Source organism: Tyto alba, unplaced genomic scaffold (assembly GCF_018691265.1).
Source record: "Tyto alba isolate M040663 unplaced genomic scaffold, T.alba_DEE_v4.0 Super-Scaffold_34, whole genome shotgun sequence".
NCBI classification, from domain to species: domain Eukaryota; kingdom Metazoa; phylum Chordata; class Aves; order Strigiformes; family Tytonidae; genus Tyto; species Tyto alba.
In genome coordinates, this window is record NW_024881309.1 from 6,652,536 (window position 1) to 6,668,756 (window position 16,221).

A 16,221-nucleotide genomic window follows, 5' to 3' on the forward strand; every position below is an offset into this window, starting at 1 on the left:
TGTGTTCTTCATTTACAATAAAATGCTGATGTTGACTCAGGGTCTGAAAGAACTTGAATATAACAATATCAACTGCAAAGTGAGAAGGAAAATGAGGCAAGCAGATGGCGGTCATTATTGTCTTAGACCTTACCTTGAGATGGTCCTGTGCTACAGTGTACTGGAAGAGGACAAGTAGGGGCGAAAACAGGATAAGAAGAGTAAAAGCTGATGTAGAGATGGAAACCATCTTGGGGATTTTTATCAGGAGGGATGTAATGGGTAAACAAGCCAGAGAAAGGCAGTTAAATGCACTGAGCTAGGTGGCAGCAGCTTTTGAGAAATGAAACTCAAGAAGTTAAAGGCAGGCTGGAGAATGCCCTTTAAGTCAGCTGCAGAGAAGACATCACAGAAGACAGACCAGGATGGAAGGAAGCGGCCAGTGCAAAAATGGCAGCTACAGCTTGTGTGGCTCTTGTCACCTTGGATGTTTCATGTAAGGGTATTTTCAAGGAGCTGGTAATGGCTGTGACGTAAAACTGTTCTCTGCAACTTATATTTTTTGTAGGATGTATTTTTCTAAAAGCTCAGTATCAGCTGTGGTTCAGTTACATTTTATTGGTGGCTGTTAGATCACATCAAGCTCAAATAATGTATTTAATAGACTGTTTGGATTGTGGAACAAAAGTTGTGTTCCTGAGGACACTTACCTGTTTTACTCATTGGAACAGTTTTGGGTGTTTTACAGGCTGCAGATATTTGGCAGGCTTGTGGATGCCAAGATAGTGAGGCACAGCAGCGCTTGGAAATGCATTTAGGGGAGAGGAATGGAAATCAATTTGTCTTTTTCTCAAGGTTAATACCAAATTAAACAGGAAAAAAAAATCACACTAAAAACCTGAAATGTTGACTCATTTTTAATAAACATCTTGGGGCTTTTTTCCCCCTTCCACTGACTGGAATATGGGACTCATTGCTGAAGCTCACTGGACTTACACTAGTGTTTCTCTGAGAACATTAGAGATCTCTTTGAGGTCAGCTTCTAAGCTGGTAGCTAGAAAGACATGGACCATCTGTGAAGTTTCCATTTGAAAAACTAGTGGGCATCCTTACCAAATCTCTCTTCTGTATTTACTTGTTATATAAACTTCTCTATTTAACTAGAGGTTGTGCTAGTTTTCTAGCTACAATGCCTGATTGCTACTAAAGCTAAACTCCTTTTGTAGCCTCGATATATTTTTTTTTTTTCCTAAAACAATAGTCACACCTGCTTTCTCTTACTTTATAAAACAATTGGACAAGAGGCTATCTCTCAAAGATGCTTAGCTCTTAGGACGTGCATCACTTAGCATCACATGGCAACTGCAATCCAAGTAATGCTTGACTACAGAGATTTTGGTTCACAGTGACATGGTTATACCTGTCCTGCCTTCTGTTAAAGGACAAAATGTAGCCTTGTGACATTTGACTTGATCTTTACTTGTGGATGTAAATCTAGCAAGCACCTAAAACTGTTACCATTACACTTGTCCTTTGTTCTGCCCTGCTGCGCTAGAGAGTGCTTTTGTTTTCATATCAGATGGTAATGCATAGAAATTTAATAGACAAAAAGTAATGTGTTGATTCTGTGGCACATAAGGCTGGTGTTAAGATTTTCACCTATTCCATATTTATTTAAATTTTTTATTCCTACCAGGAGGAGAAGCAAGTGGAAGAATAGAATGTCCTAACAAGCATGCCATCTTGGATTTGCTCTGAAAAATCATGTAGTATATCGATATGGAAATAAGCAGCCCATGCCTACAGCTTTTCTGTTTCTATTGGAGTCAAGGTGAATCAGCTTAAATAACCAAAGAAAAATGGTATAAGGACAGAGATTAAGCCTGACTGGAATGTCTTCCAAATTTACAGCCAAAGAAGGAGGCAGATGAAGTTTTCAGGAGATTAAACATGTCCACTCTGCTTTCAGTTCACACCCATTCCCAAATCAACATAGGTGTTCATGGGATGCAATTTGTTCTTGCTTGGTTTATTCTCTTGGGCCAAAAATTATTTTAAATTGTATTCATGTTATTTGATGCAAGGAGAAAGCTTGGGGATGTGAGGGAAAAAGGAGTATTAGCTTCCAGTAATCTATAATAAGGAGAGTAATTTCAGAATGTGCCCTTCCTACACGTGGCAGTTTGTTTTCCTCTTATATGGAAAGTCATAAACATCTGGACAAACAGGAAGCTCTGTCAGCATCCATAAAGCATCCAGAAGGAAGCTGTGAAGGCATGGCCACAAACTGTGGATAGTTCATTTTTCTTTCTCAGGGTTTCATGTTGTCCTGAATCCAGTCAAGATAACGATTCACATTTGTATAAACGCCAGGTATGTCTTTGCGGCCACAGCCTACTCCCCAGCTGATGATTCCAGTTAGATACATACGATCATCCTTCATACAGACCAGGGGCCCTCCAGAGTCACCCTACAGAGAAGTAGCAGGTTAGTAACAGTCTCCTTTTTTGTTTGATTGTTTTTGTGTTGTTTTTTTTCCCCCCACTGGCTTTAGTGGTGCACTAGTGTTTATGAAAATAACCTACGTAGTATACTCACAAATCAAGAGCTCTTAGTAACAGCACTTTCACATATGCTACTTTTGTGTTCCAGAATCCCTCAATGCTCCTCTCAGGGGGAGAGACCCAAAAAAATCTAACACTAAAGTATCTTTGTGTGGTGCTCATTTATGAAATGTAGGTGAGACATTGATAACAACAAAAAAAGGGATGCTCTTATTCAAGCTGTAAAGATCCTGGGTGTTTTATACTGCCATGTGTAACAGTAAAGCAAAATTATTAGAGCTGTTTAAATGGAAAAATGTGAATTGAATGCATGTCCTCCTTTTTTCTTACGCTACAGATGCTTGTTCTCTACCATCTTTTGGCCTTTATTCTTTACTTCTCAGTAGAGCAGCACCCCCTTCCTCTTACAGAACCTGCTGCCCAGTGTTTTTCATGCTCACATAAGAGAAAACATTAGGAAATGCTGCTGAGGTGGAGTTTCCTGCACAGTTTTGTGGTATTTCCTATATTGGGGATTTACAGCCTGTATTGTTCTGGTTTGCTTGGTTAAATGTGGCCTACTTTCCCAGTTATGAGGGGCAGGGGAGGGAAAAAGAAAGAGGAGCCAGCAGTTCTGTCCGGTTCAACAGGAGTCTACGTAGCCAAATGCAGAACTTCCTTAAACTAGCTCATACTACCAAGGACAGACCTAAAAAAGAAAAGAGGAACAGAATTGAGTTTACCTTGCAAGCATCATCAAGGTGCCTTGTGTCTCCTGCACATAACATATTGTCTGTAACTGTCCGGTTGTCTAGGTGTTGTGTTGTGCACCGACTGGCTGGAAACAGTCTAACATGGCCTTCCTTCAGGTGCTCTGAATAGAATGGAGAAACTGGAAGAAAAATTCAATATAAATATGTCTATATCCATCATATGTGTTTATATATATTTTTTTTTTTAATGCAGTTCAGTTTTTGTTGTTTAGGAGAGAGTAAACAAGTAGCTGGGGTGAGGAGGTGGCTAAACTAGTATTTCCTTGCCAAAGGGTCTTTTTTTAATTCTTGGGGCTTCTGCTTTGCTAGTGAGAGCAGCTAACGTCTAGTTCAGAGAGAATATTGCTTCTTTAACAAGCTTAGATGCTGAATAGGTTTTTGTAGGCTCCAAATTAAAGACTGTTGGGTTTCTTGGATGGATGAGTTGTCTTTGCACAGTTACATCAATCAAAACGAAGCCACAGGAAGTGCCTATGAAAATCACAAACTATATGAAACGGGACCCTGACTTTTTAGTATTAGACTTGACGCTAACAAAAATCAGATGCTTTGTTGTACACAATACTGAGTAACTGGATAGGAATGTACACTTGTGTTATGTTAGAATGGAAGGGATTTTTTTGTTTGTTTTGGGTGTTGGCTTTATTCTCCTGCATAGCTGAAATTGCACAAAGCTGAAAGTTGGCAGGACTGTTGTTTTCTAGTCTAGTTTTGAATTACAGCTGCAGCATCCTTTCCCTCTCAAAGAGTTTATCCTGTACTCCCTGTAAGCAATGCTCAGGACTAGCTTTAAAAGCATTCTAAAAACAGTGTATTCCACACTTAGATGTTAAATATTCAAGTCTGTTCCAAAACCCCTATGGGTTCGAATCACGATTAGGTCTTGTTATGATGGATGCTTCACAGTCTCTATCTCAAAGAGTTTACAAGTTAGAGAATAAAAAGAAATTAATAGGAAGTGCTAATAAAATAAGAGCTGGGTTTTTTGGGTGTTTGTTTTAAATACAGGTCAGCCTGTGTATACCTTCAGACAGGTGTTTTTCCTGTTTGTTGTAGCTCACTCTAAAAACCATTTAGCCAGACTTTTAATATATATCTGGGATTGTTATTTCTGTAGGGTTTTTTTTCCCCAATCACCGTACAGCCAGTGTATCTTTTGGAATAATGCAACTACCTGCAAATGTATGGTATATTAAATCTTGACAGAAATGGATTTCTGTCAGACTGATGATAAATAAATGTAGTCAGTACAGCAGAAATGTGGCAGCCCTGACTGAAAGTTTTCTGTCCTTCCTACCTTATCCATTGTGCCATTTTTTGTGTTTCTATTGTTGGAGAGTATCAAAGGAAGACTCTACCAGCCCATGCAGCTGACAGAACTCGGATGAATGAAATAACTTACAGCAAAACTTGTCTTTGTGTATCTCCCACTTACACAGCACTTTTGTAACGCTGATACAAGCCCATATGATAATTCAGGGGTCACACATTAAGTGATGCTCAAGGCTTGAATTCTTTGAGGGCAGAGGACCCAAACTTTTGACATAGTATCTTCTCCTTACATGTAGACATGTATCTCCTACTTACATTCTTCACTTCTGCCATAGCCAGAGATCTCACATTCAGTCCAATCGGGCAGCTGCAGTTCTGGTGTTGGGAGACAGGCAGCACGGACAGTGTCTGTTTCAATAGCACAGTCTTCTGCATCTGAGCTCAACTGCAACAGAGCTGAAGAAAGAAAAAAATCACAACTTCATTAACCACAAATTTGAGCCAACTGTGAACTTTTCCAGCCATAAGGTCAGAAATGTTCTTACCAATATCATTGTTGAAAGTTTCTGAGTCAAACCTCTGATGCACAGTGTAGTTCTTCACTTCAAACTTTTGTTCATTTTCCTCTGGAGTTGCTCGGGAAGTCCTACCCAGAACAATCTTCAGCTGATTTGTACTAAAGCTGAAGAACAAGAGTCTTACTTTCTTCCTGCATTAACTGGATTGGAGCCTTCCCTTGAAGGTGTGCTGTTGGAGCTTCTGCTTTTCTTATGTTAGCACTATTCCTACTTCATTACCCAAGCAGTTTGACCTCACGTATCCTATTTGCCTTTGTGCTAATTGCTTACAGCCACCATGGCAAAGCTCCTCTGCCAGCCCCTTGCTGTTCTTCAGTTTCAGATGGCCCTGCACTCATATTGACAACTTTGTTCTTCAGCTATTTGATATTCTGCTGTGGTACCTCAATGCCATGCCGCTAGTTCACCCAATAAATGCTTGTCTGTAATGCTCAGCACAATTAACTCTATAATCTTTAGTGTCGAATGACTTACCAGGATAAAGAGCTTTTCTTCAAGTCTTTTTACCATTCCAGTGAGGCTATACTGGATGCTTGCATTTTCCTGATTGTTTTCCCTCAGACAGTACTGAATCTTCAACTTACCCTTCCTCAAAACAGTGAGCAGCTGACAAAACCCAGCAGGAACTGATCAGAATTCCTCCACAGAGAAAGTGCTCTCCAGGTGCTCGGCGATATTTCACAAAGATGGCAGCTTGCCATGGGTGAGCTGCAATGTCTGCATAGGAGCCACCTTTAATCCTGTACTGGCGTACTCTTCGCTGCCGTAAGCCACAGGCGGCTGTGGATGACAAACCCAGAAATAAGCTTTTTGTTCAGGCACTCTTGCCTTGAGTTTGGGTTAAGAGCCTGTTAATCTTCAGTACATGTTGAGGCAGCCTGGCATAAACTGTTTAGTATCTGACTCAATCCCGTTTCCTAGGAAACTTGTATTCTGATCTGAAAAAATACAGTAAGGAAACCCTGCCTTTTCTGTGCTCCATTTCTACAGTCTTGCATTCTAGCAGAAAAAAGGGCAATTCTGTGAGAGTGGAGCCATGGAATCTCTTTCTACTCTAAAAAGCTGATTTTTTTTTTTTTTTTTTTTCCCCAGCTCTTATTTTACTGTAAGAGGATTGAATTTAATACAAAGGATATGCAGAACAGTAATGCCTCAAAGACAGAGAAGAATCAGGAGTGCTAGGATCCTTACAGCAAGTAGGCACATTGCAGTACTCCCATGTGAGCTGATTTCCTTTCAGTACATGGCACCAGGGTTTGCTGTCATTGTCAGGATTCCTGCAGCACAGGAAAGAGAAGAGCTATTTGTATTATGAGATCTGCAGGGAGTCTGGGGAGACCTAAAGGTGGCAGACTGACCTGAGTGTAGTCTTTTTGATTTTTCTAGAGATACAGAGGGCCTTAATGGCACATGGAATTTGCATTTTTGGAGTCTGATGTTAGAGAAGCATGGATAAGTCAGGTGGAATAAAATTACTATTGTCAGTGAGCTTCATTCCCAGCAGTAATGTATTTCCTGTGCTTTAATAACCCATGTAAAATACTAGAGCCCTGTCTCAAGAGTACCACAAGGAAGTTTGGTGGGATATTTTTAATTCTATAACTGAATACATACCGGCAGAAATTGTGACTACCAAGGCCCAGCTGGTAAGCATCTCTTCTCCAAGCAGTATATAACTTGTTGACAAGGATTCGAGAAGTCCACCTCAAACAGGTAGCTCCAGAACTGGTAACGCTGTGGCTGCCTCGGTAATCTGTGCCTCTGCCAGATTTGCAGTTGATGTTCCCAACTTCAATAAGAAAGCTGCGCATTAACGAATGAACATGAACCTCTCAGCTGTTCCTAACTGATTTCTGTCAAGGCATCTATGTATTAGCTATACTTATCTCAGCCTCTCGGTGTCATAAATATTAAAAGCTTAAATACAATTTAACATGAGTCTCAACTTTTCAGGCTGCAGAAATAGCATAAGCCCACAGAGAGCCCTTGTATATGCAGTGAATCACAGAAGCTCTAAAGTCCATTCCCTGTCCCCCTGCATGTACCTTTTGAACAGGAGGGCACACTGCAGTGTTCCCAGATGTACTTTCCCCCTTTATAGATATAGCACCAAGGTCTGGAATCCTCATCTGGGTTTCTGAAAGAGTTATGATATTATGCATCATTATAAAGGTGTGGTTATTAGGCCCATGTCTGCCATCTGGTAACTTAATCCTGCTCTGCAGTGAAGATGTGGACTGAGCCATCAGGAGTCCTTTGGATTCCTATTTTAATTATGAAATTGCGGAGTACATGGAGGTGAGGATGAGCCAGCCAGTAGCTAACAGGAGCGGATAGCTTGTTTGTGCAGTTTAGTTCATATGCAGGAAGCACTGTATTTTTAGAGTTTCAAGCAGGATCTGGAGCTGCAGGAAATGGGCTTACAAAGGGAGTTTTAGGCGCTGAGAAGGCACCAGGGAAACACCATGGGGTGAGATATGTATTCATTTTGTAGTCCGTCATAAGCATCCAGTCTAGATCTGAAGTTCAGAAACGTCTACAGAAGTTGCAATTGTTGTTCATGGGCTACGCTGTATTTGCACCTGTGCAGCTTATTCTCTGCTTGGTATTAGACTGTTGCAAGCAGCCATTCCTTTGCTCCAAGCTCTTAGAATGAGCTGATTCCTGTGGCTCTGTGTGCCATCAGCCCCTCACCTGCAATAGTTGTGATTGCCCAATCCCAGCTCAGCAGCATCCTCTCTTTGACCACTGTACATCCGCTCCATCAAGCCATTGCTATTCCAATTTAAACATTCGGTTCCGCTCACTGTCTTGCTCCATGTACCCCTGTATGTTACTCCAGCATCTTTGTAGCACTTAACTTCAGTATCTGAACAGAAGGGAACAAAATGTTACTATAAGGACAGCATCCCAAAGTCTGCTTCCTCAGTCTCTGTCCTGTTTAAACTTGGTTTCCAGATGTCTTGTCTAGTAAGTTGGTGAAAATGCCTTGCCAGGCAGACTGTTAGTATACACTAAGGTCTTCAGCTCCAAAATCTAGGGTTTTATTAAAAGACACTGAGAACAGCCCAGGAGTTCTTCTCAAAAGTTCTCTGTAGTGTTAGCTTTAGAATAAAAAGAGGCAACTTGAGAGAGGCTAGCGTATAGCAGCAGCTTCTGGGTACCTCATCCTTCTGCACTGCATAGCTAAAACCAGTAGCACTGGTCACAGTAATTGACATGGCATACTGACCTATTTCACACTGCTTCCCAGAGAAACCTTGGTGGCACTGGCAGATGAAGAGCTGTGGGGAATAATAAGCCTGTGAACAGTGACCCCCGTTGTAGCATTTATTTCTAGTGCAGGCTGTGGAATAAGCAAAAGCCAGGAAATACCATTAGATTTCACAGAAATAAGAAGCTGGCGAAGTATACCCATCTTTCCTGTCAGTCTCCTTTACCCTGTTCTGTTTTCCTTGCCTACATGTTATTGTTGTGTGCTTACGGTCTTTCTGTGTAGTGCTTACGTTCTTCATTTGCTCCATTCTCTCCATATACACTATTAGCAGCCTTCTCAGCCCCTTGCGCACCCCCGCTTAGTCCTGCCTGAGTCAGTATATATTAGTATTTTCATTTCTGTTCTATTCTATTTCAAGCCAAATTTTCTGTGTGATAACTTCTTCCCTGACAGTGGAAGGGATCATCTGTAGGATGATTAGATGGACAATCTCTCATCCTCCACTGTTTCCTTCTCTTTTTCTTCTTCATACTCACCTCTGACAGGCACAGTGTGGCAGCGACTCTGACCACTGTCGCACCTACAGTATTCTATTTTGCTCCCCGAGAGCCTCAGCCAGGTCCCCCTGTGCTGGTAAATTTCTCCAGATGAATTGTCTGTGCAAATGGCTGTAATTGGAGAAAGGAAATCCTCTTTTAGAGATTCAGGGAAAAGACCTGGCTGAGCAAAAGAACCCCCTTTTTTTTTTTCAAGGAGAAAGGTATCTGTGATGGGAGTATCTGTCTAATGGACTGCCCTTTTTCCTTCTCAGACCACAATTGTCACATCTCTCTCACTGGTGTGTTTCTGGATGTACTGTTCCACTACTGAATGTCCTACTTTTCTTTGAAGAAGGTAGGGGAAAGCTTTGTTCTTTGAGTTGTGGATGGTATTAATGGTCTGATGTTTAGCCTTCTGAATCTCTTATCCAGATAACTGTGACAAACAGCTTTCAGGCTACGTTCCCTCAGCATCATCTGCTTTCCCCTCCTGTGTTCATAAAGCTCCAGGTAACGTGGTTGTAGTTTGCTTGGCTTACCTCTAGATCTGGCTCCCCGTTTGAAACGCATACGTAAGCCCTGCAAGCAAAGAAGGTTAATTCTGTGAGTAACTGCTCTCTTAAGAAAACTGAGAGAACAAGTGCCTCCAAAGAGCCAGTCTTCTCGAGGTCTTGTAAATCAGGAGAACTCTGAGAAACTGTCTGCTCTCCTTGTCAGACAGTACAGTGAAAAGTGCTTTTACTGCCTCAGCATGTATACTGAGAATTGCAAATCATTGAGTTGCCACAGATTACTGGGTGACTAATTGTCGTCTGAGTAATGTGAATTTGAGATGTGCTGTACTGACATCGTGCATGAAGCGATTATGTGCGTGCTCTTGGGACACTGCAAGTGCTAACTAAAGCTTGTCAGCTTTCTGCTATTTTAAGGAGGTTCGAGCAAATAATTTCCAAAGAAGCAAATGTGAACAAGCAGGTTTTTTTGCTCACTGACATGCAGTTTCCCCCCATAAGTCTTTGTAGCTTGATTGCCTTTGAGAAATATGTCTCCTGCAGCCAATTAAATATTTGGATAAAGTTTTAAGGAGTAAACCGATTTAGAAAGCTTCTTTGATCAGGCCACAAGAGAAAAAGTAACATAAAAAGGAGGAAGGCTGGCATAGCAGTTTTTTGAGAGATTAAATATTTTAGAATTGGGTAGGAATTACTCAAAGCTGTGTAATGTGAGGCTTAAAGTGAGGGGCCATGGGAACCATTGACGTCCAGTTGTGAGAGTAATGGTGAAGGTGATGACAACAGGAAGAAAATTAAAGGATGGTCCCAATGGAACCCTTACTAACTGTGAAAGGTGACAGTGAACAGATAGACAAACAAGATTTGGAGAAGACTTGCTTACTGAAATGAAAACCAGCCAGGATAACACATTACTGGAAACCCCAGGTTGTAACGTTTTCCTTCCTCTGATTTCTAGTCATATAACCAGATCCTCCTTCTGTCTGACGCAGACAGCTGGAGTCAATGGTAAGGTAGGGCTGCTGAAAACGCAGGAGAATGGCAAGAGTGTTACTTGATGCATTAGACTCTTACCTGGCATTGAACAGTCATGATTGCTCCCACCAGCAGGAGGAGACATGGGAGTTTGCTTTCTATTCTGAGTGTTTTCCACATCACCTCCAAATCCTAAGTTAACTATAGAGATAAAAGAAAAAATAAGATGTTGAACAAAGGCGTTTTACACCATAAATGGAGTTCAAGGTCATAAGCTTAGATAAAGGTTTTAAATGATGAAAATTCATTAAAACATACTTTCTACTCTGCAGTTCTCAGCCATCTGGTCTAGCTGTCCTGGTGTCCCTGGACAGGGGAAACTGCCAGGCTGGATCCATATGTGCTTTTAGTTGATAAACTTAGAAACCTGACAAGCTAGAGCACACCCTTTTAGGTCTGGAAGAAACTGAGTGTTTCCTGGGAAATAACACTTGTAGAAGTAAATTCCAAGTCCTTTTTTCCAAGGTTGCTGGAAACCAACAGTATTGTGTACATTATTATAGAGGTGGACTTGTCTAATGAAAGAGTGTAATGCTGAATGGAATGGGTGAATTGAGATTCAGGTCACCGAGGCCTACCTAAGAGATCTCTTGCAGGGGCACAAAAACCTGAAGGGTCAGTCTGTGATAATAGTGGTTTAAGAGGATTTGTGTTTTCTGCACAGACTGCTTCTTTGGATATGAGTGAGGACTTCTCTGTTGTGCAGAGGATGCATCAGCAAGGAGACGTTCGTTGACAATAGGTAGGGACAGCACTGCTGTGTCTTTGATTTTAAATATTTCTACAGCTTCTACCCAGCTGAGCTTTTAGTTTCTACTACTGTCATATGCTTTTGCTAAAAAGGGAGTATATGGCAAATGGCTGGCAGGCTAGCTTCTGATCTGGTGTTCTCATTTATTCATTGCAGCATCTTTTTGTGTGTCACTTCTGTGCAGTCCATAGCACATTTTATTCCCTTTAATTCCTTCAGCAGCTTTATACTTCAGACAAAGCCATTTTCTATCCCACATGAAGAGTTTCTGCTTCCTCCAGACTGATTTACTTGGTCTGTCTCTTACAACAGTAGTCTTGGGAGAGAATCTCCAATGATCTCCTGTGGGAGATTGCTAGCTGGTATGGTGTGGCTGGGGTTAAGGATGAATCTGCATTCCTCTCATTTGCTTTGAAAAGCTACTTCTTTCTTCACTCATTAGAGGTTAATTTCCTACCTGGTGAAACAGCTGCCCTGACCTGGCCACAGATAGCTACGGGAAAGGAAGGACATTCGGGTACTCTGATCCATCTGCATTTCTTCCTACTGTAGCAAAATTTATTTCTGGCTGGCCTTGAGCAGGCAAGTTTCTTGGCTGAAGCGTGAATTTAAATTCCTGTAGCTGCTGACTGCAGCGAGATATGCTACCATCTTGTGCCCTGGTTTCCCCTCCCCCAGTTTGTTTCCTGACAAAGGAGGAAAAATTATTTCTTTCACCGAAGCAAGAGTGCCTTGTGTAAGCGCTGACTGGTTTAGAGCAGCTGCTGGGAGGAGAGAAAATTCCAAGTGGCCAGGGGCACGCTCGTAGCATGGTGCAGTCTTGAGCATATACAATTTTTTACTGCTGGAATTAAGCAACATGGTTTTTTTTCCTTGCTGTACTAAATGCCATTTCTAATCTCATCCTCATAGCAGAAAAATACACTGGATGTGACAGAAAAAGGCAGTGAAGGGCTTTCTGAGGCAGTCTGTTGCCTATGAAGGCAATGCACTTTGCCGTGGGCTTCCAGCTCCTCTGTTGATACCTGTAGGAAGAATCACTGAGATGTATTTTGCCCATTCTTTTATCTTGGTGAGCATGTAGTAACTGTAAAAGATCAGGCAAATGTATATATGTAAAAGAACTCCAGTAAAGCCTGACCTTAGCAGCATGAGTGTGGTAGCTAGCAAAGTTCTACTTTGTATTTAGAAATGCTGCTGAACTTGAGGACTTCAAATGAGGATTTATTGGCATGCCAACAGGACTCTCTCTTGTGGCGTTGGGGAGGCAGCTGTTAGGTGCAAAACGTAAATTAGTAAAATGGATACAAATGATTAAACAGTGTTAGAAGTTTAGAAACTTAGTGCATAAGGGGCTTTTTGGAAACATGGCATTAAACAGCAAGGTCCAATACATCTGTTAAAAACTGGGAAGGTATTACTGATTCAAACAGTTGAGTAATAGCTTTTAAGGACTGCAGTTGTTGTTATGTAATCTGAACTCTTAAAATAAGACAAATAACTTTATTGCCGGTTTCCTGACTTGAACCCATAATTTTCTTCCTAAAAGTAATAGTTACTCCTGCATGCAGTAATAGTAGCTTTTTTTTACAACTGAAGGAGGCATAAATAATCACCAGTGTGAACAGATTTATCTTGATTCTCTGTACTAACCAAGACTGCTGTAGCAGTTAGTCTAGATGGCTGAGATGATGAATCACAAGAGTGTGTAGACAGGAACCCCCCTGCTTTGAACAAGTCCAGTACCAGAGGTCCATTTTTTCTCTTCCTTTAAAAGTGTAATGCCTCCTATACAAATCAAGAGCTGGGAGTGAGGTAGAGTAGCGGGCAATAATATATAGTTTCATTCCCAATCTCTAGAATTGCTCTGCGGTTCCAAATCTTTGAAATAATATTCAGGTGCTGTCTCCCACACTATCAGCTTTTTATCATCTATATTATATGATCCCTGAGCAAGTAGAAAGTTAACCCAATTATTTGAGAAAACTACTACCTACAGATATTAGGAGCTCAGACTGTTTATATTAAGCCAGAGAAGGCAGCTGGATAATAGCTGGTGAAATTGGAGTATGACAGATGAATGAGTCATAAATTGGGATTCAAGTCTAAAACGGGGAGAGTTTGTGTGTTGGTTTTTTTCTGTTTGTTTTGTTTTTTGTTTTTGTTTTTTTTTTTTTTTTTAAGATTTGTTCAAAGAAAAAGCAAAAGGCACAAATATTCCAGTCTCTGAAGCAGAACTGGGAGTACAGCAGGATAGTTTCTGCTGCAGTTTCCCACCATTAGACAGCACAAAGAAGAGACTTAAGTTGCAAGTCAGACTGAAAAGATTCACAGGAACAGCTTCTGAGAACCTTAGTTACTCCAGTCCTGTCTTTAGGTCACATGATGAGAAGATCCTTGTAATTCAGAGCATCTCTTGGGGATTTGTATTAGTATGCAGATTTTGTAGTGTATTTTTTATATACTCTCAAGCCCTTTCTCACCTCTTACGAAGCGTAAGAGTGATTTCCAAATAGGCAATGACTTCAGTTGAATCTGAACTAAATCAGCCGTGTTCCCAAAGCTGAAGTGGATGATCTGAACTGCTACCTCTAGTCATGTGGTTGCTGCTGTAACCCTGTGTTTTGTTATCCTTACTCCCTGTGGCTGTAGCTCATTATTGGAGCTGTGCAGGCTTGTGTTCTGAATCCCACAGCAGCAAAGTTTTAACTTGCTAATTGTTAGTATCACTGGTAATCTTTGTTGCTATCTGCAGAGAAGGCTTGAAGTTCTTACTGACCGCTTTAAGAAATGAGATTCTGCTAGCTAAGACCTTGTTAAAGAAAGGTTCATTCGCTGAAAGTACTTATCTGAGTTGAGCTGCTTTGTTAGGATTTCTTCTGGGAAGCACTGTGAACTGTTGAGACCTCATTTCTGAAGTACCTGCTAAGATGCCCCTAAAACAAGGCAACACTGGTGAAATCTGAAACTTTTTTGGTGGGAAGACAGAGTGACAAAGCTGGCCTAACTAATATCTTGGAGGAGGTCTTAGCTGCCTGAAACCAGCAGTGAACGATAGCTAGTTTTCAGGGGCAGTGTGAAACATCTTTTAAATTGGGGGGGGTGGGTGGGGAAGGCGTTTTGGTCTTGGAGACTGACATGAAAGGAGGACTCCCTATTTAAAAAGCACCTGCATGGTTTAATCAAGATTATTGTTATAATCAAGTTTATCCCATATAGTCCACTATACAAGTGGATTCTAATCTTACACACCACATGCTTATACTGTAGAATAGGGAGACAGTCTCCTTAAAGTTGTCTTGCATTCGATGCTGCATCCTTTCTTCCACTTATTTCTGCTGCCCCTGTTCAGGCTAGCTTATTTTATAATGCTGCAGCCCTTCCCCCTGGCCTTTCCCACTCTCCATGGGGGGATGCCTGTCCATCTATGCATGGAAAACTGGTAACAGATGTTGCCAGATGTTTATTTTCAGTTTTGGGAAAGGTACAGCCTAGGCCAGTCAAATAGAACGTTACAAATGATAAGCACTATCAAACTGAAACCATATGGCTGTTTGAAAAATACCATGTTTACAAGACTCCCAGCGGAAACCTGCAAGCAGTGTGCTTTCTGGTAGGGCGTTCCTAAACAGTTTGTGCCTTCTGCTCTCACCCTCTGCCTCCTCTCTGATCAAAAATACTCTAGCAATAAGCCAAAGGCCTAGATGTGATGTTCTAACATTTTGATTCTACACTTCCAGGTACATTAGGACATAAGATATACAATATTCTAAATGTATCTCTCTTTGCTGAAGCATCATCAGCAGGAATGCTTTAAATCCCACATGTTAATTTATTATTAATAACAGTAAAAGTATTCTTCTAAGCAGTAAGAGTATGAGTATTATCTTCTCAATGTGGAATAAGACCTAAAAAACAGTTTTATCTTATCAAGGTCAAACAAAAAGTCATTCACAGAAATTAAAAGTACCCCCCCATATGCCTCCCAGTAACCTAGTATGGCCATTCCAGAATACTTTGATTCTGAATCTACAGCACTAATAGCTTTCTTGCTGATGAACAACTATCTTGCACTAGTTCAAGCAAAAGACTGTAGATCTTTGCTGCCTTTCCCTGCCTTCTGGAGAAAGTGCTTCTGTATCCCTTTTCTAAACTAAGCAGATGAATAGATGAATATCAGACTCGTACTATTTCTCTTTAAAATACAACAGTGGACAGACCTCTGCTTTTGGGGAGTTAGAAAAAAAAATATCAAGAAAGTAAGATTCTGTAGTCCTTGAAGGCATCAGAGGAAATCGGTATTTCAAACTCTGGGTTCGTTTTGGGAATCATTCTCAATATTTCATGTGGTTTTGGCTGCATTTGAAAAGAAGCATGTTCAGGGAGAACTGAAGAAGACCCGCCCTCCTCCTCTTTGTCCCTCCATTATCCTGGTTGGGAGCCCAGGGTGAAAGTCATAGTCTGACTTCGTCCCAGGAAAAAGGAGAAATTATCCTTTCACAGCTAGTTCTCTGGTTCTCTCCTTACCGTGAAGATATCTGTTGCAATTGTCCTTTGTTTTAAGTTCTTTTGCTAAGGTTCTTTGTGCAGGAGACTCCTCCCTGCTAACTAGTCAGAGCCTGAGGCTGTCAGTCCTTTCCCTGGAATAGCTGAAGCTTTCTTGAAACAACCGAAAGCCAGCAGCTTTACCCAGCATTATGAATCTCTTCAAAAGCTGAAAGGCAATAGCTCGGTTAGTTAACTATGGTGCTTCAGTGGGATTTGTTAAATAGTAATACTTAATGACAATACCATTGATGTTGAAAACAGGAAATGGCACTTTTTGAAACAGGTGTGAGTAGTACCTACCTTTTTGCTTTTTCTCTTCTGTACTCTGCTGATGATTTCTTTTCTAGACCAGTCTGGTTTTGTGTTTCCTGCGTCTCTGCTCTGTTCTCTCTGAACAGCTCCTGTCCTACTTAAAACTCCGCTCGAGGGGTGGAGACTCCAGAGGGCAGTAGGGCGTCCTTTCCGCCACCCCTT

At 41.2% G+C, this 16,221-nt stretch overlaps 1 protein-coding gene across 4 annotated transcripts; it reads right to left on the reverse strand.

Annotated features, from left to right (window-relative positions):
• Positions 1-883: 883 nt before the first annotated feature.
• Positions 884-16,221, reverse strand: PLAT (plasminogen activator, tissue type). Of its 4 annotated transcripts, none has more exons than XM_032997392.2 (14): positions 16,048-16,220; positions 10,488-10,589; positions 9,441-9,480; positions 8,899-9,030; positions 8,378-8,491; positions 7,840-8,014; positions 7,191-7,282; positions 6,760-6,934; positions 6,337-6,422; positions 5,730-5,925; positions 5,113-5,249; positions 4,883-5,023; positions 3,266-3,414; positions 884-2,449 (listed from the first exon to the last, which is right to left on the reverse strand). In XM_032997392.2, exons 2-14 carry the CDS (start codon positions 10,566-10,568, stop codon positions 2,291-2,293), a joined length of 1,677 nt encoding a protein of 558 aa, XP_032853283.1. In that variant the 5' UTR covers positions 10,569-10,589; positions 16,048-16,220; the 3' UTR covers positions 884-2,290. The 4 variants fall into 4 exon arrangements, with proteins under 4 accessions (XP_032853283.1, XP_042657530.1, XP_042657531.1 ...); XM_042801596.1 differs by lacking the exon at positions 16,048-16,220 and adding an exon at positions 10,707-11,978; XM_042801597.1 differs by lacking the exon at positions 9,441-9,480 and having other exon boundaries at positions 16,048-16,221.